The 22,001-nt window shown below is 43.3% G+C and overlaps 1 protein-coding gene across 4 annotated transcripts in view; it reads right to left on the bottom strand.

Moving 5' to 3' along the window:
- Nucleotides 1-6,533: 6,533 nt before the first annotated feature.
- The window catches only part of Eps8 (EGFR pathway substrate 8, signaling adaptor), a 180,853-nt gene continuing 165,385 nt past the window's right edge, over nucleotides 6,534-22,001 (bottom strand). For all 4 annotated transcript variants that reach the window (XM_048432469.3, XM_085687274.2, XM_048432468.3 and 1 more), the window contains 4 exons: nucleotides 20,328-20,550; nucleotides 11,844-12,024; nucleotides 10,655-10,784; nucleotides 6,534-7,994 (listed from right to left, as the gene is read on the bottom strand). In XM_048432469.3, coding sequence (XP_048288426.3) covers nucleotides 7,881-7,994; nucleotides 10,655-10,784; nucleotides 11,844-12,024; nucleotides 20,328-20,550 — 648 coding nt within the window. In that variant the 3' untranslated portion in view covers nucleotides 6,534-7,880. The remainder of the gene's footprint in view (nucleotides 7,995-10,654; nucleotides 10,785-11,843; nucleotides 12,025-20,327; nucleotides 20,551-22,001) is intronic.

Raw genomic sequence — 22,001 nt, 5'->3', positions numbered from 1 at the left:
CATTTATGAAGTGGGACTATGTATTAAAATATCAGCCAACATGGACACAGTTCATGCCCTGATTGATAAGAATAAATGGCAGGACAGGGAGACTTAGTTTACTATCCCAGATCAGGGCAGGGAATGATGAAACTGAGAAACAGAACAACCTGGATGTTTTCACATTCTCTGTGTGTGTCTCTGCATGTGTGTCTGCGCGTGTGCATGCATATGTAGAGAGGGAGAGTCAGAGAGACAGAGACACATAGAGAGAAACAGAGAGAGAGAATGGCAAGGACACTCACAGAGTTCTTGTTTTGGGGGGTTTTTGTTGTATTGATTGCAGACCCTCTAGTTCATTGTTAGAGATGGTAATAACAGACACCAGGGTAACTGGACTTCAGTATACAGCCAAGGATCAGGGAAATTTGGTTCTTGGACTCAGCCACCCAGAAAGCAGCACAACTGGGCCTAGTATCTAGAACTACATAGGAAGCAAGGAGGAACCCTGACATCAGCCTAGAGCAGGGGCCTCTGGGCCTGGTGGAAGACCCAGTTCACTGGTTCATCTCCTCCCAGCTGCAGTCTAAAGGCCTGATACCTCAGGCTCCTTGGAAAGCACCTTGGCTCTTAGAGTCCCAGTACAAGTCGCCGACTCTTTTGCCCACTGGACAAGTAGTATATTAGACTTCTAAAGCATGGCAATACATCCAGAAGTCCAGGCTCAAGGCCCAAATTCTCTCAGGGCAACTGGTGGCCAGACCATCTTCCAATTAGGCAAAGTGTAATTCTTAGTAATTCACTACTTGTATAGTTCTTGGAAATTATTTGCTTTATCCAAATTTTACTGGCCTCTTCATTTTCCAAATCATTCGCAAATGTGCTGAGATAAATCTGAACATTTTTTGCATGAGAAGTTGTTCTTCCTTTGGCTAAGCATGCTCTACTCCTTGATGAAAACATCCCATGTCACAGAGCCTTGGGCTCTGGCTTATCTCCTGCTCTCAATTCCCAGGAGGCAGTGCTGTGCAAATAGACTCTGAAAGCAAAGAAAAGGGTGTGGGAATCAAGATTGAGAGAAAAGTACTGTGGGATAATGCTCTTGGACACTGTAAAGATTTGTTACTCATATTGCTTTAATAAAAGGCTGATTGGCCAGTAGCCAGGCAGGAAATATAGGCAAAGTGACCAGACTAGGAGAATTCTGGGAAGAAGAAAGGCAGAGATGCAGTTACCAATCAGATGTAGAGAAAGTACAATGAGATTGCCTTACTGAGAAAAGGTACCAAGCCATGTGGCTAAACACACACAAGAATTATGGTTTAATTTAAGTTGTAAGAGCTAGTTACTAGTAAGCCCGAGCTAATAGGCCAAACAGTTTATAATTAATACAAGCCTCTGTGTGTTTCTTTGGGACTGAACAGCTGCAGGACCAGACAGGACAGAAACTTCCACTCACAAATGGTGCCCAAATGTTTGGCAATTATTTCCACATAAAGCCTTAGAAAGTTTTTAAAAAAGAATTCTAGGTAGACAAGAACAGAATTAAATGAAGCTTCTAGGTAACCATCTTTTCTCTGGTAGGCTCTGTTTGCTGGCAGTGAGCAGAGGTGTGGCTCCTTTAAGAGAGGCTTCCTGATTCAGCATTAGCAGCAAAAACCTTGCAGTTCTTTTAAGAGGCCTGCCACCAAACACTTAAATGGTCTTTTGAGCAGTCAGCATCAGGCTTTTTGGTGGAGGAATGGACTACGGAGTTGTAGTAATAAATGTGACTCCCACCACTACCACCATGAATCTAGACTCAAAAAGCTAAGGAATGAGGTGAAGCCATCTGCCAAAGCCACAGTTATATCCCTAGCCATATTGCTTAGCAGATTCATGTGATCAGAAAAAGACACATATATCCAGTAAAGACAGATTCAGAAAAAAAATCCTGTAAATTGTTTACAGTGAGTTTAAAAATATATGTAGGCTTGAAATAGAAAAGAAAAAGTATAAAGTCCTTTAAATAAGAAAGAGAGTAGTTGGGTGTGGTGGCACACACCTTCAATCCCAGTACATGGGAGGCAGAGGCAGGCAGATTTCTGTGAGTTCAAGGCCAACCTAGTCTACAGAGTAAGTTCCAGGACAGCCAAAAATACACAGAGAAACCCGTAAGTTCCAGGACAGCCAAAAATACACAGAGAAACCCTGTCTCAAAGAATCAAAAATTAAAAAAATAAAAATAGTTTTTTAAAAAGCCATGTAAAGATGGAAAATATACAGAAATTCTGAATACTGTATATTATTGTGTTGTCTTTAAATTGTTTGCTGAGAAAGGAGCAACAGCTGCTAAAAGACATTTGTTTATAAATGCTGTTGGATTAATCCAACATATGTATTTAAAAAAATTCCTGGACTTCAAATTTTAAGTCAAAAGATATGTTACTTTGAAGAATTTTTGCTTTTGTTCCCACCAGAAATGAGAGGCTATGGATTCATTCTGGGCTAAGAAAAATAAGGTTTGGTCATGGAAGACCCCTGAAAAATCTCCAGTGGGAACTAATGGCCCAGATGATCTAACATTTTAGAGCACTTCTGTTGTAGTTTCCTCTGAGTTCCACATCCAGAACAGCTTCAAGGTTGCTGGCTAAGATAACCCAGTCTCACAAACTACTCCAGTCAGGAATTGACCTTAATCCTAAATTTTCTTTGGGTCCCCATAAGATTACCAGCACCCCTAATCAGCAGGAAGTAGCCTAGAAAACTATGCTCACATTCCCCCAAAAAATTAATTATGGATGTTTGTTTTTGTTTAGCATGTTGTTTGCAAACTGCTATGGATAATGGTCAGGAAAAAGAGCTGAACAAAGGGATTAGATTCAGGGTCTTGTTTAGAAAAAAAGGGGAAATGATGTGGGATAATGCTTTTGTACACTGAAAAGATTTGTCACTTGTATTGGTTTAATAAAACACAGATTGGCCAGTATCCAGGAAGTAAGTATAGGCAAGGCAAACAGACTAGGAGAATTCTGGGAAGATGAAAGACAGAAGCACAGTTGCAAGCCAGATGCAGAGGAAGCAAGATTAGTATGCTTTACTGAGAAAAGGTACCAGGTCACGTGGGTAAACATAGACAAGAATTATGGGTTAATTTAAGTTGTAAAAGCTGGTTAATAATAAGCCTGAGCTAATAGGCCAAACAGTTTATAATTAATATAAGCCTCTATGTGTTTCTCTGGGACTGAAAATCAGAAGGACTGGGTAGGGCAGAAACTTCCCTCTACAGAAAAGAATGGCAGGGAAAGAGGACACATACTACAACTGAGTCTAGGGCCTGTAGAACATTACCCTTCTCTAGACATCACCTATAGTGAGCACAGCTGATGATCTCATTATGATCTGCTTGCCTTACTTAATGAAAAAGTTAGCTGAGCCTGGCCTGGTAGGACAACCAACTAGGAGAATGAGGCTAGAGGCTCACAAGGTCATGGTCTATCTGAACAACACAGGGAGTTCATGGCTGGTCTGGGTAGCTTGGCTGAGAATTTGTCTCAAAACGAAAATACAAGGGGACACATATTCATGAGTAGTATCTTAACAAAGAGTTTTACAATCTCATTCATAAGGGACATTGACTTTTTGCCTGTGGGTTCTCTGGCTCTGGTGTGAGGAAAATGGAGGTCTCATAGAATGAACTAAGCAATGTTTCGCTCTTCAGGATTTTGAAGAGTTTTGAATTTGTGTCTGTTTTTCAAGTATTCAATAAAATATGCCAGAAAAGCCATCCAGGTGATTTCATTGGGGCAACACTTCCTGAGAAATTTCTGTACTCTGATAAGCCTCTCTGCTGACACAGCAATCCAAATAAGACCAACTAAAATCGAATTAGAAAAAGCCCAGGTTTAATGGATACAATGCTTCTGTATGGTTTTCCAATCCCCCCGAGAGGAAATGGGAAAGGAAGACTAGAAAACCATGTCTGTTTTCTGGGAGCAGTATAAATACCCTGTGGGTCTTGAGCATCTCTGGGAAAGGGTTCATCATTTGGCGGGCTTTCTGAGATGCAGCAGGGGTTGGAGAGGGATAGGGAGCTTGGGATGAAGTTTCCACCTGACCATTCCAGACTCTTTGGGTATATGGATTCCAGGGACGGGGCGGGGAGCTTCCACCAGAACATCCCAGACACTTTGAGTATATGGATGCTGTTTGGATGCTGTTATGCCCCGATCATGGAGTCCCCAAAAAACCATCTAGGAGACTGAGTCCTGCATGTAAAAGCAAAGAGCACTTATTCATATTCAAGTTATAATTCAGACTCTTTGTGTGCTATAAAGATGAATACTTTGGCATTGGTATGAATCTTGGTTTATTGATAAAAATTTAAAGTAAATTCTGTTATATATATATATATATATATATATATATATATTTCTGCTCTTGATTAAGGTATTATTTTGTGCAGCTCATTTAAAAATGTGATGTATAATTAAGAAATATAAGTTAACAGAGAGTCATCTATAATAGTCAAGCTTGTAGTCATGTTAGTTAGACTTTCTAGATATATAGAGATATATCTCAGATGGATAGGCATTCTTCAAACCGTTCAGAGACTAACAGAATATGGCATTTAAAATGTTTTAATAACTTAAGACTTTTCATGATAATGAGACACGTCTGCTCCTGGCAGCACCAGTTACTTGAAGAGGAAGATGGGCATTGAAGAGGCTCCTTATGGAGTTTGTTAGCTATTTGGGCATGAAACTGCTCTTGCCTGGACTGCTTGATGAACTGGACATGCAGAACCCACAGAGAAATGACTGCTGAACTTGCCTAATGATGACCATCCTTTAGGATTCCAGCTTAATGAAAGTCTGCCATACATTTTGCAGGATACAGAAGAAAGTGACTGACAAAATGCCAATATTAGCAGACCTGTCTTTGAAATTTCCTGCTTCATGGAAAAGTCTGCCAGATACTATGGGTCAGTAGGTTGAAGATGGGTACTCTAACAGTACAGAACTTTGGGTGACTGTCCAGATAGTGAGATGTTCCTGTCAATTCTAGAGTTTTGGCAGTTGCTTACAAGGAACTTATTGTTTATTTAGGTAATATTATATCTTTTTGGAGTCTTTGATGGAGTTGAAGAATTTATAGTTACAGTTTTCTTTAGTTATAATAAAAGATAAAGTAGATACAGATATTGTAACTATAATTCCTGTTTGATACCTGTTTTGTTATATGTAATTTTACTATGTTAAAGTTAAAACCTTCCTTTTTATTTAAACCGAAAAGGGGATGTGATGTGGGATTTCCCCCTATATGCTACAAATAGCATTGGTTAACAAAGGAACTGCTTTGAGCCTATAGCAGAGCTAAAGGAGAACAGAGATAAGCAGGGAAAACTAAACTGAATGCTGGGAGAAAGGAGACGGAGTCAGAGAGAAACCATGTAGCCCCGCCAGTGCCAGATGGAATTTCAGCCGGTAAGCCAGAGTCATGTGGCAATACACAGATTAATAGAAATGGGTTAAATTAAGATATAAGAGTTAGTCAATAAGAAGATAGAGCTAATAGGCCAAGTAGTGATTTAAATAATATAGTTTCTGTGTGATTATTTTGGTTCTGGGTGGCCGGGATAAACAAGTGGCTTTCCTACAACATTTGTGTGTCCAATGTAAGACCAGAGAGCCCTGAACTCCATTGAGGGTGGGGTTTTATAATAGCAGAGGCTGGGGTGAGGGATTTCTAAGGTTCACAACCCCTGATTGGCTAACATTTGTCTAGGGTGTTCTGGTAAAAAGTGATTGGTGTGTGCTGGCCGGTGATCCCATCTATAATGGTTGGAAAATTAGGGATTTCCTTTGGATAGCCTGTTCCTGGGTGGTGCCTGGATGGCCTCAGTTTGTGGTCTTTCTTGGAACCATGTATTGCTTTAGGGTAAACTACTAAGACTTGAGCCTCTATTGAGCTTGTCATGGCTGGGGCCTATAGGTGCCAGGGCAAAGCTTCCACCAGAACATCCCAGCATCTTTGGGTATACAGATATAAATCACAGCAATTCTTCTATATTGGACCTGTTACTTCCCAACCAGGTTATCTAAGTATTTTGATTTTGCTTTTGCTTTACAGAATCATCATCATCATCATCATCATTATTATTATTATTAATGAAGGCAGGGTTTACAGAATATAAGAGATCTAACTAGATTCTCCTTTGTCGCCTCACAACTGCTCGGGATGATGGGGAGACAGATGGGTGGTGAAGGCTGCTATTCCCTTCATCATCTTTGCAAACTTGGTCCCTAGGAAGCTGCTCACTGTCACTGCAGATTTCCAGATACAAATTTGCTTGGAGCAGTGATCAAAAACAGAGTGTGTAAGAGTTTTCATTCTTGGTAGCAACTGTGGCTCGATGATAGAGAGCGTGGACGATGAAACCAGGGGAGCATGGGACAACATGCTAGGTCATGCTCTACAGACACACACTGAGGCCTTCTTTCCGTGTAAGGAACATCTGCTCTCATTCTCTTAACCCAAGTGCCCAGTCTACAAAGCAAACATTTTCGTGTGGATGAGATAGAAGCTATTTATTAATATACAGCAAATACTGTTTATTGCAGACTCTTTCCAGCCGACTCAAGTGAAAAAGGCACTATGAAAAATTAATGAATCTAGATAATCTCTCTAAATGGATTTATGTTAAAATATACAACATTCTTACATAACATCTTCTTTATAAATGTGAAATAATATTACATTTAATGACAAAAATCGTGTTTCCAAAAATAACATTTGTTGAAGGTCAGCTATTTTTCTTCTTCCTATCTAGATTCTTCCATGGGGTTAAGGTACATGTAAATTAAGTGTCCCCTGTTACACAGATAACACACATAAAATGGCCCGATATCCTTTTACTACTTATATCAATATTTATAACTGAGGCTTTCATTAAGCAAAATACTGTAATAAACACCAGCGTGGGTTACTCTGTTTGAGTGATTGTGAATGTATGTGACTTCTTCCCACTTGTGCTTTCTCATATTTAATTACACAGTATACATAATAAGCAGAATTTAAACTAAATCAAAGCATAATCTATGCAAGATTTTGCAACTGACAGAGCTTCAAGGAACAAAGTGTCTTGAGAACGTACTATAGTCTCCTATCTGCACGTTCAAGGTCTGGCTATATTGTACAGTTCATTCAAATGTGCTATTTTTAAACAGTTGGCATTAAGAACTTTAAATACACCTAAATACGCTGTCATTAGGTATGTCAGAGGAGAGACCTAACGTAAGCAGAGGGTAGTCTCACTGAGCCTCCTCCCTGGATGACAGGCATCCCAGTCACAGAGAGCTGAGTGGGTAGACTTAGTCTTCAATGGCCATATCTTTTCCTTGTTGCACTGAGTAAATTTTCCATTGTCAAAATAACCCAACAAAGATCACCAGATGAGGCTGACAGAATTAAGGGAGCGAAGGGAAGTGTACCTCAGGAAAACGGAAAAAAGTGTTTCCCAAGGTCAAAACAGTCTAGTCGCTTTCTTCTAAGCTTAAATTATCTTTAAAATTCTTTTAATGACACTTGTTAATTTGCTCATTTCTGTATGGTGGTCAGAGGACAAGTTGGAAAAGCTAGCTCTCTCCTTCTACCACGCAGGTCCAGGGACTCGAACTCAGGTCATTGGGCTTGGCGGCAAGTACTTTTACTTGCTGAACAACCAAGCTCACCTGCCCACTTCTCAGCTTTCAATCAAAACAATGGGCCAAGAAGCAGCAAGCCCTCTGCTCGCTCAGTACACACTGCTTCCTTCTACGGCAATGATTTACATAGACCAGGCCAATCGATTCGACATTCCCTTCCAGGCTTCTTAAAACAAAGCATGTCCCACAATGCCAAGGATGGCGGCGTCCAACTGATCAGTGACTGCTTCCTTCATCAAACGACTCCACTCCCGAGTCGCTGGCAGCAGCGCTGATCTTCTCCTGACGTCTCCTCATGATTTCTTGTAACTCAGAGCTTCCGTTACTGTCCTGAAAAATAAACATGGAGCCGACAACATAGTTACTGGCATGTGTGGTGGCTGTACCCATCAAATCATAGTTACTGGTGTGTGTGGTGGCTTCTCATTAATATTTTTTCTCTTTCCTTTGAGGTAGGATTTTACTACATGGCTCAGGCTGCCCTGAAACTCATAGAGACCCTTCTGCCTCTTCTTCTTAAGTACTGAGACTAAGAGGGTGTGCCACCATACCCAGCTCCACCTTAGTTTTTTGAGACAGAATCTCAGACTGCACCTAAGACTCACTGATGTGGGATTCCCCTCTGTATGCTGTAAATACCATTGGTTAATGAACAAAGCTACAGCAGGGCAGAATTGAGTAAGGCAGGAATTCCAAGCAGATAGAGGAGGAAAGAAGGCAGAGCCAAGGAGTCACGTAGCTGCTGGAGGAAAAAGAGGCCCATGTGCCGGTATTGGTAAACTATGAGCATCATGGTAAAATACAAAATAAAAAAAAATGGGTTAATTTAAGATAGAAGAGCTAGCTAAAAAGGCACCAAAGCTATTGGTCAAGCAGTAATTTAATTAATAGAGTTTCTGTGTAATAATTTCTCGTCTGGGCAGCCAGGAACGGACGAGCAGGCTCCAACTACAGCTCATTGGTCTGTTGGCCTGGCCAGTCCCAGGAATCTTCCTGTCTGTGCTTCCCCCGTGCTTAGACAGCCATGTCTACCTTTAAGTTGGGCACTCGAGATCTGAACTAGGGTCTTCATGGTTACAACAATCACATTATCAAATGAATCATCTTTTCACACCCTCCAAAGAAGGTCAGTCAAGCAAGGCACTCGTTGCCACTGAGAGATTTTAAAGGGTGTCTTCGGAACACATCGTTTTCCTTCCAAAAACTCTGCCCCCGATCGTGCCAGCTTTTCTCCCTTCCAAGGTCTCCCTACAATCCCTGGGGACCTTGTCCTCAGTTCCTCTGATGACTGAAGGCTCTGGTAACAAGTTGGGGTGTGGTATGGTGAAAAACTATGTGAAGAACTGGATCCAAGAAAGTGGTGAGGGGGGAAAGTGGTCAAGAAACTCTTGGAAACTGTATCAGTTCCGCCTCAGTCAAAGCCCAAAAGAATCAGCAGCAGGAAGTAGGCTGGGAAGGCAAACATAGTAACAGGATGTCCTGGAAGGAAGGGATCCGGAAACATTAGGGATACAAAATTTTCTAATGTACCCCCGAGAAGCAATTTATACATTCTTAACAAGACTGAAAAGTATAATGGTAAGAAAACTGCTTTAGGGAACACATAATTCGTATTCATACTCCACACAGAAAAGCAATCATCAAACTCAAATATAAAACCTTCCAGATCAATGTTGTAGAAGAGAATTCTCAGCATAATGGAATTTCGCTTGATGGGGAATGGTCACAGGATTATACACACGAAACTATTTTATCCTGCGTTATTTAACTGTTCAATTTACATAATATACCTGCTAGGGATAATTAGCTATCAGCTTCATGTTGAATCTTATATCCTTTTACTTGAGGCCAACTATAATTTTCACAAAACTATTAACTCTTACAGAGCCAACTTTGAAGAGGACAGCTTGAATCCCTCCTGCTAAACAGACGTCCATTCACTCCTCAGCTGCTGTGCAGACAGCTCTAACACTTCCTGCAGCTGTATATTTTCCTTTCCTTTAGATTTATTTCATTTATGTGCGTGTGTGTGTGTGTGTGTGTGTGTGCGTGCGCGGGCGTGTATTATATTTGCATGTGGAGTGTTTACACACAGGTCTGCCTGCGAGCATTCAGGGTCCCGAACAGGTGACAGATCCCTCAGCACTGGAGTCAGAAGTATTTGTGGGATGTTTGCCTGATTAAGCAGATGCTGGGACTGGAACCCTGGTCCTCATAATTACACACTCTTAGCTGCTTAGCTGTCTCCCCACCCCACAGCTACACATTCTTAATATCCTTTCGTAGCATTCCTGATGACTCTGTAGGTGAATAATAGGCTCGGGACATGCACCAGAACTTTGGTTTGTTGGAGAGAGGATCTTGGGAGCATCGGCAGTCCTTGAAATCACTATATAGCTAAGGCTAGCCTTGAACTAAGCATTCTTTTGCCTCCACTTCCCAAGGGCTGGCTTACAGATGCACCACCACCATGCCTAGCTTGGGTTTTATGTATTTTTATTTTTATTTTGTCCAGTTCCTGAAGCCGGTGTTACAGATGGCTATGTGTGACCTTTTGTGGGTCCTGGGAACAGAACTCAGGTTCTCCATAAAAGCAGGACAGGTTCTTAACAGTAGGGTCATCTTTCTAGCACCCCACAACTAGGGTTTTATTTATTCATTGTACTGACATGCTTCCCAGATAGTTACTCAATTCATGTATGAATTTATTTTTTATTAGCAAAATTGAAGTTTTTATAGGAGCCCATGCCACAAAATGAGAACATGGTGCTTTTGTTAATAAATCTCTACTTAGCCTGAAGGATAGTCTTTCTGAAAACAGTTACCTATGGTATCTAGTAGCAGAGAAGGAAAAGCTGGGACAAATTAAATTCATCTTTTCAGTGAGGAGAATTTGACCAACATAGACACGAACATTGGCTCCAGAGCTGCCAGGGGCCAGTTCTCACTTTCCAAAGCCAACAAACACCAGCTCTGTTTACCGGTCTTACCTCCAAAGCAGCTTTCTGAACAGTGATTTGGCTAAAGACTCTGGCACCTTCGGGGCAGACGGACCTCAGCTCATCTTTATTGAGGGAAAAGAGTTGTGCTCCATTTAACACCCCAAGGCTATTGACGGTCCTGAAATTCAGAGCATGAGGAAGTTACCAGAGGGCTGCAAATGCCAGCAAGAGCAAAGCAGCTGCGGCTTCTATCCTGGCTTCTATCCTGCTTCGAGCTTGTCATTGTGAGCCTTGCTTTAACAGCTACACCATCTCTCCAGCTCGCCTGTCTGTCTGTCTGTCTGTCTGTCCATCCACCCACCCTTTATCTATCTGTTTTTTGAGCGTTCACTTGATTTCACTTCTGAGGCAGGCTGGTTTAGAACTCTGTAAGTAGCTCAGGTTGACCTTGAACTGCAGGTCCTCCATCCCCACCTCCCAAGTGCTGGGATGACAGGCACAGGCCATCACTGTGTGCTCCATAGCCTTAAAAGGCACTGCAGGGTTGAGATAAAGAAATACCAAGAGACGTCCACGGCCATGACCCAGAGGTTCCTTTCACATAAAATGACTGGTGACCAAGCATCTAAAAGGATGCAGTGGGGTTTCTAAATCACGGACTCCCTTAGGTTTCTCTTTCCTGTTCCTAGGAGCAACAGAGCACTTTCTCGTAACATGGCAACTAACAACTGAGCTTTGCTGTCAAATATGCCAAGGGAGCGAGTTTCTAAATTAAGATCCCCCAGGCATGTACTGTTCAAACATTTCCTGGTACCAAACATACACAAAACATCTACAGACTTTTAGATCAGTGGTATACAAAGCAGTGAAGATACCTCTGATTGACAGCCTTGAGACACAAGAAGTCTTACGTCACACATCCTATGTGATATGGTCCTGCAAAACATCACCTTACCCTGCATAACTGATGAGAAGGGATCAAATGCCCACAGTCCTCCCAGCTGGTAACAACTGCCCAAGAGACTGGTGAAGAAAATAAACTATCAGCTTGAAGACGCACCAGAATTAGTCTCGTCCCTTTCCCAGTTCTACCTTCTTTGCGTTTAAAGTTAGCTGCTATTTCCTGAATACAGGAAAAAGAATGCCACCTAGGGAAAGCCACCTCGGCTTTGACAACTTTGAAGAGTAGGGGTGGCGTGGAAGGGGCCCAGCTGCGAAGGAGGCATGGGACACTCACACAGGGTTGAATCCTTTCGACTGCAGCCAGGTCTTGACTTCGTCCGGGGTGGAGTCGTAAGTGATATTGATCACCGGCACGTTCTGCCGAGGCACGTGGAACTTCCTCTGTGCGGCACTGCGCCCGATGGTGAGCCTCTGGAATAGTTCATCCTGCACCTCTTCCATCTGAGACTTTCTTCCTGAACGCCGGAAGGGAGTACACATGTTCAAAGATCTCTGCCGTGATATCCCCTCTAGAACCTCATCCCTAATCATCCCTAGACCCCTGAGGGATTTGCAATCCCGGGTTCCTGCCACCCGCCCTCACTTGCACTTCAACCCGGTATAAATTGCATGATAAATTATTAAAGCGACTCTAAGGCCCTTCTCTTTGCTCAGGAGTCTCCACAGGCTGTGCCTGCGCCTGCTCAGTTGCATGAGGGACAGCAGTTGAACACCTCCTGTTTGGTTATTGAGCAGGATCCCCGCTAGGCTGTCAAGCCCCTGATGATCATTCTACACAAGGAGATCTCATCTAGACTTGTCTAGACATCCTTCTGGGGGCCAAAGATGGCAGTGGTCAAGAGAGAAGGCTGCTGTCGTATTGCACCAGGTCGACACTTGGAACTCAAGACACATCCCGTACAGTGCCCACACAAGCCTCCCAGAACAGATTGAACCATATAGAATCATTCCTCCTCGAGTGATTATTTAATGTCCATGGCTTATTCTGCAGACCTCCAACATAGTTTTGATCCTCACCCTAATGACCTCACTTCCTAACTCAGGAATAAAATAGAGTATATAAAAGAGAGCCCCCAAAACTGCACAGTAAAGGTTCCATAGCAGCCTGGTCTGCATAGTGGGACCCTGACTCAAAAATAAGACTAATCTGCACAGGTTTCCCCAATGGTTACTCTTGCCAATACTTGCTCCTGTAGACTGGCTTCCTCCCTATCATACTGGTGAGCTACACCCCTTCCCAGCCTGCACTTCTCAGGCCAGTCCCTCCCTGTGCACTAGACCCTGTGTTCAAGGCCTATTCTAACCCTTGGAGGTAATTTATCTCCTAATTATCCTGTGTCTTATCCATTTCCCTCGTTCCTGCTTCATTTCACCCCCACGCAGAGACATTCCTCATTTAGTTGTCTCTCTCTTTTGGATCATGTTTTCCTCCCAGCTGCTCCCCACTTCTCTGCTCCCTTGTAATCAGGAATCCATGCTCCCCTCTTCCTTTTAAGGATCACTGCTTCTCTCTCTCTCTCTCTCTCTCTCTCTCTCTCTCTCTCTCTCTCTCTCTCTCTCTCTCCTGCCCTTGAACTCCAGGAGCCAGCCAGTTCCTTCCCAGATGCCACCTCCTTCCACCCAATGCCTGTGTCACGTGGTTCTGCCTCAAAGTGCTTCCTCCCAGGGGCCATGGAATCTCTCTGCTTGCCTCTGTCTCTCTGCCTTCTTTCTCAGTGTCCATACATATCTGAATCTTCTCAGTTATTGAAATACTGGAGAAACGCTGCAGCGCCCAGACCTGGGACTTCTTCCTGGCCTGCTCCCCCCTCATCAACCATCCTTGTGCCTCATCTTGGATCATGTTAGATCTGATGATACAGAATTAGTTCCCCAGCCCTGGATGATTCAGAAGTAGAAATCACTGGTTTTTCTTTGTTTTTTGTTTGTTTGTTTAAAAAAAAAACCACATTCATTTGCTGCCCACATTCACATGTGTCCACAATGTACATCAAAGGTAACCCATCCAAACCCAAATTCGTCATTCCAAGGTTCCAAGTCCCTCAAGTTTACTAGCTTTCTTTCTTTTACACTTCTTCACCCTTTAATGACAATTTCACCTTTCTGTTTTGTCTCAGAACCACCCTGTGTTTCCCTTTGACCTCTACCGCAGAGTCCACTAATAAGTCCCATTAGTTCCGCACTTCAAAATGTACCCCAAGTCCCACTTCATTCTGTCTTTCGCGTACAGCTTGATCCTGAGGGATCAGCGCAGGCCTCTGTCCGCATCGTCTACACCACCCTTGTCACTTCACCCTCTGCTAACAGACGGATTGCAATGGTTCGTTCACAGCCTGCAGCTCCAGGGCTCCCAGCCACTGCTAGTCATGGTGCTGCCTGACCTCTGCCTGTCAGAGGAGAATGTCGTTCTCCCCTCCAGATCACTACCCTAGCAGAAGCGGTGTTGTTTGCTTGGTGTCTCCCAAGATATTGGACATTCTAGACTATTTTGCCTGGAAACACCACCACCATCCCCACCATCACCTCCACCACCACCATCCCCACCACCACCTTCACCGCCCTCACCACCATCACCACCACACCATCACCACCACCATCCCCACCACCACCTTCACCGCCCTCACCACCATCACCCCCCCACCATCACCATCCCCACCATCCCCACCACCACCTTCACCGCCCTTACCACCATCATCACCACCACCATCACCACCACCATCCCTACCACCCTCACCACCACTACCACCACCTCCACCACCAGCACCATCCCCACCACCCTAACCATCACCACCACCACCACCACCTCCACCACTATCACCACCAACGCATCCACCACCAGCACCACCACCTTCACCACCCTCACCACCACCACCATCCATCCATCCATTCCCACCACCCTCACCACCACCACCACCTCCACCACCACACCCACGAGGCTCCTTTATTGATTCCTTCAGATTCTTCGGTCCTATTTCAAATTGTGATTTCTTCCCCAGAGCATTTTAAGTCCACACAACTATGTCAGCCCCCAAACTTTTGACCATAGGGACGTCAGCCTGCTGACAAAAATGGTCCCACTCTGTCTCCCTTGCTCCCGCACCCAATCTGGAACAGGGATCCACCAGATGTGAATGGAGCAGGGTGGGGCATGTTCTGACCTTGTCTCTGAGACCCTGACAACCACCATGTTACAGCCATCACAGTATAACCAGGTCAGGAAATGAGAACAAAGAGAAATGATCTAAACAACATTGTCAATTAGAGAGAGAAATTGGCTAGAACCAGGCGGTCTGAGTTTCAGCCCAGGTCTGTTCTATACTCAGATCCCTGAAATCACCTTTGACTATCTTTCCCACCATCCTTCACTCCTAGCCATGTGCTTATGAATGAGTATGGCGTTATGAGAAAAATGTCAAGGAAATGAAATTATACCTCTATGTATCAAAAGAATACATGTGTGCACCTTTTAGGTATATTGTTATCTGTTACTGTTTGCAAGAACTCAGAACTGATATAATAATCCAATTAACTAATTACCTTGGCAGGTGGCAATGACCTGGTAGCTGAGGGAACTGTTTATGTCATTCAGAGATGGTGTTTGGTGTCTTTGGAAAGTGAACTGTGAAATAATTAGTGTTAATAGAGTGTAATCTGTCCTAAGGTCTTGAGTATGCAGGAAACATTTCTAATTAGTTTATTCTTTGACAATTTCTTATATGTACACGATATATTCTGCTCATATTCATCCCTCTCCCCTCTCCTTCCTAATCGTTACCCTCCCCCACTCCTGCATTCATTCTGCCTTGAGGTCTTTTTATTTTGTGTTTGCTTTGTGCACCATTGGGTTTACCTAGGACCACTCACATGGGCCTGAGGGTGAAGCTAGCCCCTGGAGCACTGGTAACTCAGCAGCAGTTACAGCTCTAAAGACAATGACTTCGTGTCCCTCATCAGTCATCGGCTGTCACAGCCTCTGGGAGAGGGGATCCCTTCCCCAAACAGGGAAAGAAAAAATAGTTAAGAAAGAGCAAAAGAAAAATGCAGGAAGAAAGAAGGGAAGGGACACTGTCGATGGATATAAGTAAAACAGCACCTGTGCTTCTGTAGCTAACTGTTTTAAATCACCAAGGATGCTGGCATGCAGGAAATAGATCTGCCTCAAAGCAAAAAAGAGAAAATACCACTCCACTGATTTACCACTACACCTTCTTATCCACCAAAGAAGCCACAAGTCCATGTGGCCTTCCTCGGGGCATTACAGAGAAACCTCTTTCTAGAATGCTCCAGGGTTTGGTTTTCACTTTCAAAGCTTTCTCCTAACAACAAAGAAGATGAACACCACACCCCTTCCCATAGTGAGAGCTCTGATTACAAAAGATTGAGCTCAAGTCAAAGAGCTCAGACGTCAAAGGACTGATCAAGAAATGAGAACAAACTAGCAAGCGGGCACCTTCAAAAGCACCAAGAGGGGATGCTCTGCAGATCTTTGACAAACTAATCTGAATGGCTTATGTGACGCCTGGCTCCACCTACCTCCAAGCAGCTCCTCTACACAATGCTCCACTGCAGCAAAGGTGACTTCACTCCTGCAGTGTGTGTGAGTGAGATGCATGTGTGTGTGTGATGTGAGTTTTGCATGTGTATATGTGTATGATGCATATGTGTGTCAGGCATGTGTGTGAGACGTGGTTGTGATGCATGCATGCGATGCATGTCTGTGATGTGTGATGCATGTATGTGTCATGCATGTGTGTGCCATCTGTGTGTGTGAGATGTGATTGTGATGCATGTGTGTAATGCATGTGTGTGATGCATGTGCGTGTGATGTGTGCATGTGATACATGTGTGTGATGCACGTCTTGATGTGTGATGCATGTATTGTGCAATTTATGTGTGATACATGTGTGTGATGCGTATTTGTGATGTGTGTGATGCATTTGATGTGTGTGAAGAATTTGATGTGTGTGATGTGTGTGTAATGCATGTGTGATGCATGTATATGATGTACGCGATGCAAGTGTGTGACACATGTGTGTGTGTGTGTGAGAGAGAGATGCATGTGAACTTGGTTGTGCTGTGTACCCTGTATGCTCCTATGTAGGGCAAGAGCCAGATGTCTTCTCGATTCACTTCTCAAGTTACATTTTCTGACAGGGTCTCACTGAACCTGGCACTTGCTGCTGAGGCTGGCTGGCTAGCGAGCTGAGGATCTGCCTGTCTCTGCCTGAGTGAAGCTAATGGCCACGCCTGGCTGTTCACGTGGGTGCTGGAGCTCAAACTCAGGCCTTCAAATTGCATGGAAGACATTCTACGCAAACACACCTCCCACCCTTTGCTGAAATTTAAAACAGACATTTGACATCATGGCCTTGTCTATGGCCATAATATCCGCATAAGTTCCCACTTCTTTGGCCTTTTCATTTTATTTTTATCAGAAGTTTGGGCAACAAACAAAGAATGTTGTAGCAAGGAGCTTATCTTGAGAGAAACATGGACCTCAAAATGCACACAGTTATACCATCTGCTAAATGACCATGAGAAAGCCCTGGCCTTTGTTCAAAAAAAAAAAAAACTGCTTCAAAAATATGCTATCGGGAAATATTCATTTTATACAAAGAAATAAATTTATTTAATGCCAAACTATACTCTCGCACTCCGGAGATATTTTAAAAAGGGATTTTACATGAGCAATTATGAGAGCAAATTATGTTAAGGAAACAAGCCCTTGTGCTAATTTGGGGAGCACGTTTCTAGTCTACCGATCCCGTGACCTTTTCATGTATGAAAAGCAGATTTGATTATGATGAGTCTCAATTATCAGGAGAGTCCACTCATGTAAAAGAATTCAAACTATGCTTCTTCCCCACTAGGTTCTGCATTTCTTCAAGTGGGACAAAGAACAAGCCATTCCAGGTCATGTGTTGTTCCAGAAGGGGGCTGGATGCCTCTGAACTCTGACCCCAGGCCTGGAACAGAATGCCACTGTGTCAGAGATCACGGTGCTGATGTGTCACACAGAGACGTGTGCAAACTTGTGGGAAGGAGAAAAGAGCAGTTGTTTCTCAGAGGGAATGTTCCCCAGGGAAATAAAATACGTTCATAGAACTTTCCCATCTGAAAACTCTTTCTCTGGTATCTGTGAAAAACAAGCATCCCTCTAAAAGCTCACACATATTTTTAAAAATTTAGTGGCATATTTAATTGGTTAAACACGCTTTCACACCCATAAACAGCTATGTCTGATACAGAATTAGTTGCTTTCTAATTCTTTTATTTTCGCTTTATTATATTTTTCATGTATTTATTTATTGGTGAGTACGTGTATGTACATATATGTGGGCGTGTGTGTGGGAGCATGTGTGTGTGTGTGTGTGTGTGTGTGTGTGTGTGTGTGTGTGTGTATGCGCGCTCGCATAGGTAGGTAGGAGGCCAGAGGACAACACAAGGGAGCTGGTTCTCTCTTTTTTGCCATGTAGGTCCCAGGGAATAATTCAGGTCAGGCAAGCACCTTTTTCTACCAGGTCATTTTGCTGGCCCCTCTGTATTATTCTATGAGGTCAAACATGACTAAAAAGATGACTTGAATCACTCATACTTCAGAAAGACAATCATATACATGACAGGCGTGTAGTTATTACATCTACCCACTATTTTCACATGCAGCTATGACTCACGGGGGGGAAATGGCACTGAAAATTTAGGAATGTAGTTTGAACTGGAGCCTCTGGCTATGACATCAGCTATGAGATTAAAGTTGGATACAGGAACCTGGATATCAGAGATGTGGTTCTGCAGTAAGGCTAGGTTGTAGATCATTCCTGTTCTGTCAACATAGTATGGAAGGAAATGGAAACAGAATGATCACTTATAGGAAAAGTAATTTTATAAAGTGAGAAAAATCCAGACCCTGGGAGGGGCCGTGAGACAAAATGGCCGATCTGTTCTCCACACAGCATGTCCCCTTTCTATCAAGCCTCAGATACAGGAAATGGCTTCTTGGTTTTGACTTTCCAAGTTTTCTGTAATGAGTTACTGTCAGGCAAATTGACTTGCAATGCTTTATAAACATAGTATAAACGTAATTAGACCTGAATCAGATATGTATAATATACAAGGTGCAGCAAAGCTCTCAGAAACTCTCAAAACTCTCAGCTTCTAAAGTAACTACAACAGCAACAAAGCAGACAAACTGAAGTTATCATGTCTTTAATTTTGCTTATCGTCCTGTGGTTCTTAAAAAAGAGACTATTTTAATTTGTGAAAATATGAAGTTCAAGTTCCATGAAATCTGTGTTGGAAGCAAATAGAAGGTAATGCTGGTTTGTGTTTATGTTAATATAATCATGTATGTACCTAAGCTGACGGGGGGGGCACCTGCAGTGCAGAGAAATCCACGAATGCAGCGAGAACTAGACTTCTGTCTAAGGGGAAATGAAGAAACGCATGCTTTCTGCAGGTAACCTAAGGGAAAAGGGACACGCACATGCTTCCTGACGGTGACCCACGCTTTTACTTCAACTTGGTCTTTTTCTTGACAATCTCTTTTACATATAGCCATCTCTTCCCTGCTCAGATCCATATTCCAATATTCAGGGACAACATGACCACACATCTTTCTTTTACATCCATTTCTCCTCTACGTCTTTTCTAGATGGCCTCATCTTTGTGGCCTCCACATGGTTACAAATCCGCACACAGCCACAGCTACACAGCAGCTCCTCCACACAGCGCTCTCTCCCTCCCTGTCTCTCTCTATATACTGCTAGGTCATTCATTCCTTCTCCGTTCACTGACTTTCTCTTACCCTAGTCTTTATCTTCCCGCTTCTCCCTCCCACCCAGCTCTCTCTCAACATGGCCGTTCCTGATCTGCCGCCTCTGCTCTCCGCTCCTTACATGACTGCCTTCTGCCTTTTCCTCTACCTTCTGCTTTTAGGCCTGCTTCTCACAGTCAAACTCTGGACAATTCTATGTTACATTTTCAAGGCCCAACCCATATTCCTAACACATGTAAAGTCACGTAGTTTCTCTCAGGCTATAGGAATGTGACAATGACTGACCAGTGAGCAAGTGACCTTGCACGTAGCTCTAAGCTGGTGTCGGTTCTCAGGAAGACACTAGGGAGCGGACAGAGGGAGCTGGGGCCGATGAGCAGACGACAATGACAGCAGCAGACATTTTCTGACTGCTTACACTGGTCAAAATCAATCCCAGTTTCCAAGCTCCGCATCGCTGACGTTTCCAATTGCCTGCATGATGCGGGATATTGGTGAACACCCCTGACTTCTGCTTAGATGTCAGTAGCTTGTGACAACCAAGACAACAAAACATTCCTCAGGGAGAGGGAGACTGAGCAACCCCACACACCTCCACCCCCCACCCCCACTAAATACTTTGTATGTATCATCTCAAATCTTCACACTTGTCCCAAGAAATGCAGCTTCAGTTTTACCCCACTTTCTACAAGCTAAAATACAGAGCAAATCATTGAAGCCTTGAAATATGCAGGGAGGAAGTAACGTTCACGAATCAGTCCAGTATGTCTGATTCAAGCAAGTCTATATTAAACGGCCACAACACAGGAGAATGTGTACAGACACACACCTTAGAGAGATGAGAAAATGACCCGCTTCTCAGAGATACTCAGAGATCATGAAGGCAGGAGGAACTATCCACGAAGTAGAAGTGATTCTTATTTACCTCTAACAGCATTTACTACGAGCAGACGCAGTGAACTGGGTTGGCCCTGGGCAACTTACGGTCCACTGGGAGTTGTTTGTATCGCTGGCTGTCTCGCACGACGCTGCTCCCGCTCTCACTGGAGCTGCTGTTCTGACGGGTGACGTTTGCGGGAACCTTGGGCACAGGAACGGGTGCTGGTGCAGAGGGGGGGAGGGGGACTGGAACGGGGGCTGGTGTTGGAGGAGGTGATGGGGCATTGGGAGCCTCGGCTGATCTTGGACCATACTCCATCCTTTGTTTCTACAAAAAGACAATAGTTAACTTGAAATATGTATGTGTGAATAAATATATATGAATATATATGAATGAGTTAGTGTGTGTGTGTGTGTGTGCGTGCGTGCACGCAAGCTCATGTGTATATGAACTTAGACTGGAAAATGAGGTACAAATTGACAGGGCATCACTGGAGATTTATTTGTAAAGTTTCCTGTGCCATTCCCTAAAGAATGTAGGCATGTATATACATACTTTTAATCCAGTATGATATCATCTTTATTAAAACCATCTCTTAAATATTCTACTATTTGTTCAAAGTCAGAGTGTGAGTTTCACGAGAAGCTTAAACCAGGAGTGAATAATGTCATAATATAGGACAAGAAAAAAATAAATAAATATAAAAAAAATATAGTCCAAGAAAACTAAGTTTGGGCATAAACTTACAGAAGACGAGGTCAGGTTAAAAATACTCTATTTCACAATTTAAACGAATAATCATTTCAATGGAGTAGAAAATCAAGAACATTAAGCATCACTTACTCCTTGTTTTTAAGGTAGGCTACAGTCAAAGGATTTTAACTCTGCTGTTTCTGAGGAGATTTGAGAGGAACAAGGTGTTAACTTGAGACTAACGGAGCTGGGTTTTAGAATAAGCACTAGGCTGCTGTTAGAAACTTTTGCACGGCCCTTTCTACCACTGTCTTACTGGTAATTGACTCACATTAGAAATTTCCTTTATTAAGTGGGAATACATAGGGTGGATGATTTTAAGGATAAAGGCACAATCAGTCCTTCAGGCTGGGGGAAAAGATCCACGGTAGAGCATTTGCCCTACATGCAGAAGGCTCTGGCTCCACCCTTGGGCCCACAAAAAAAGAAAAGAAGAAGGGGAAATGGAGTAGGAGGGGAAGACAGGGGAGGGGGAAAGGAAGGCGTGTGCTTGGGGATCCATATTTTCAAAAGAAGATGTAACTACACAAGCAGGGCTATGATAAAACAGTATCTCTGTGTATTTCCTATTATTAAACACAATATCCAAGGCTTTAAGCATAGATAACATAACTAACGAACAGGTAACTACAGGTAAGAGACTCCGAGGTCTCGATAGGCACATCTTTGCAGAACCAAAGATGCAAAGCTATGATGGAAGTGAAGTTTAAATACTGCGTCAGCACAATTCCAATTAACATTGAAGCTTGGCACATAACCTGCAAGAGCGAACCTTCTGGAAATCTGGATCTTGTGTTAAGACAGTATTTACTTTTCACTTCCAAACTGGCCCAAATATAAGACAACCCTGATTTTGAAGCAAGTCCTTCCAGATTTCCACAGAGATCGGAACCAGAGAAGCACACAGCACACACTTTAAATCATCACTCACAAAACAACACACTGACCGCCAGGGTGCCCTCCCAGGAAGAGACTTCATAGCTGTGGGAAGCTTCGTGGGAAGGGGCCCTTGGCCTGTGCTGCTG

The sequence above is a fragment of the Myodes glareolus genome, chromosome 3 (genome assembly GCF_982192425.1).
Source record: "Myodes glareolus chromosome 3, mMyoGla1.1, whole genome shotgun sequence".
Classification (NCBI taxonomy): domain Eukaryota; kingdom Metazoa; phylum Chordata; class Mammalia; order Rodentia; family Cricetidae; genus Myodes; species Myodes glareolus.
Note: the sequence above shows the minus strand (reverse complement) of the source record. Positions and strands in the feature narration are given on the sequence as shown.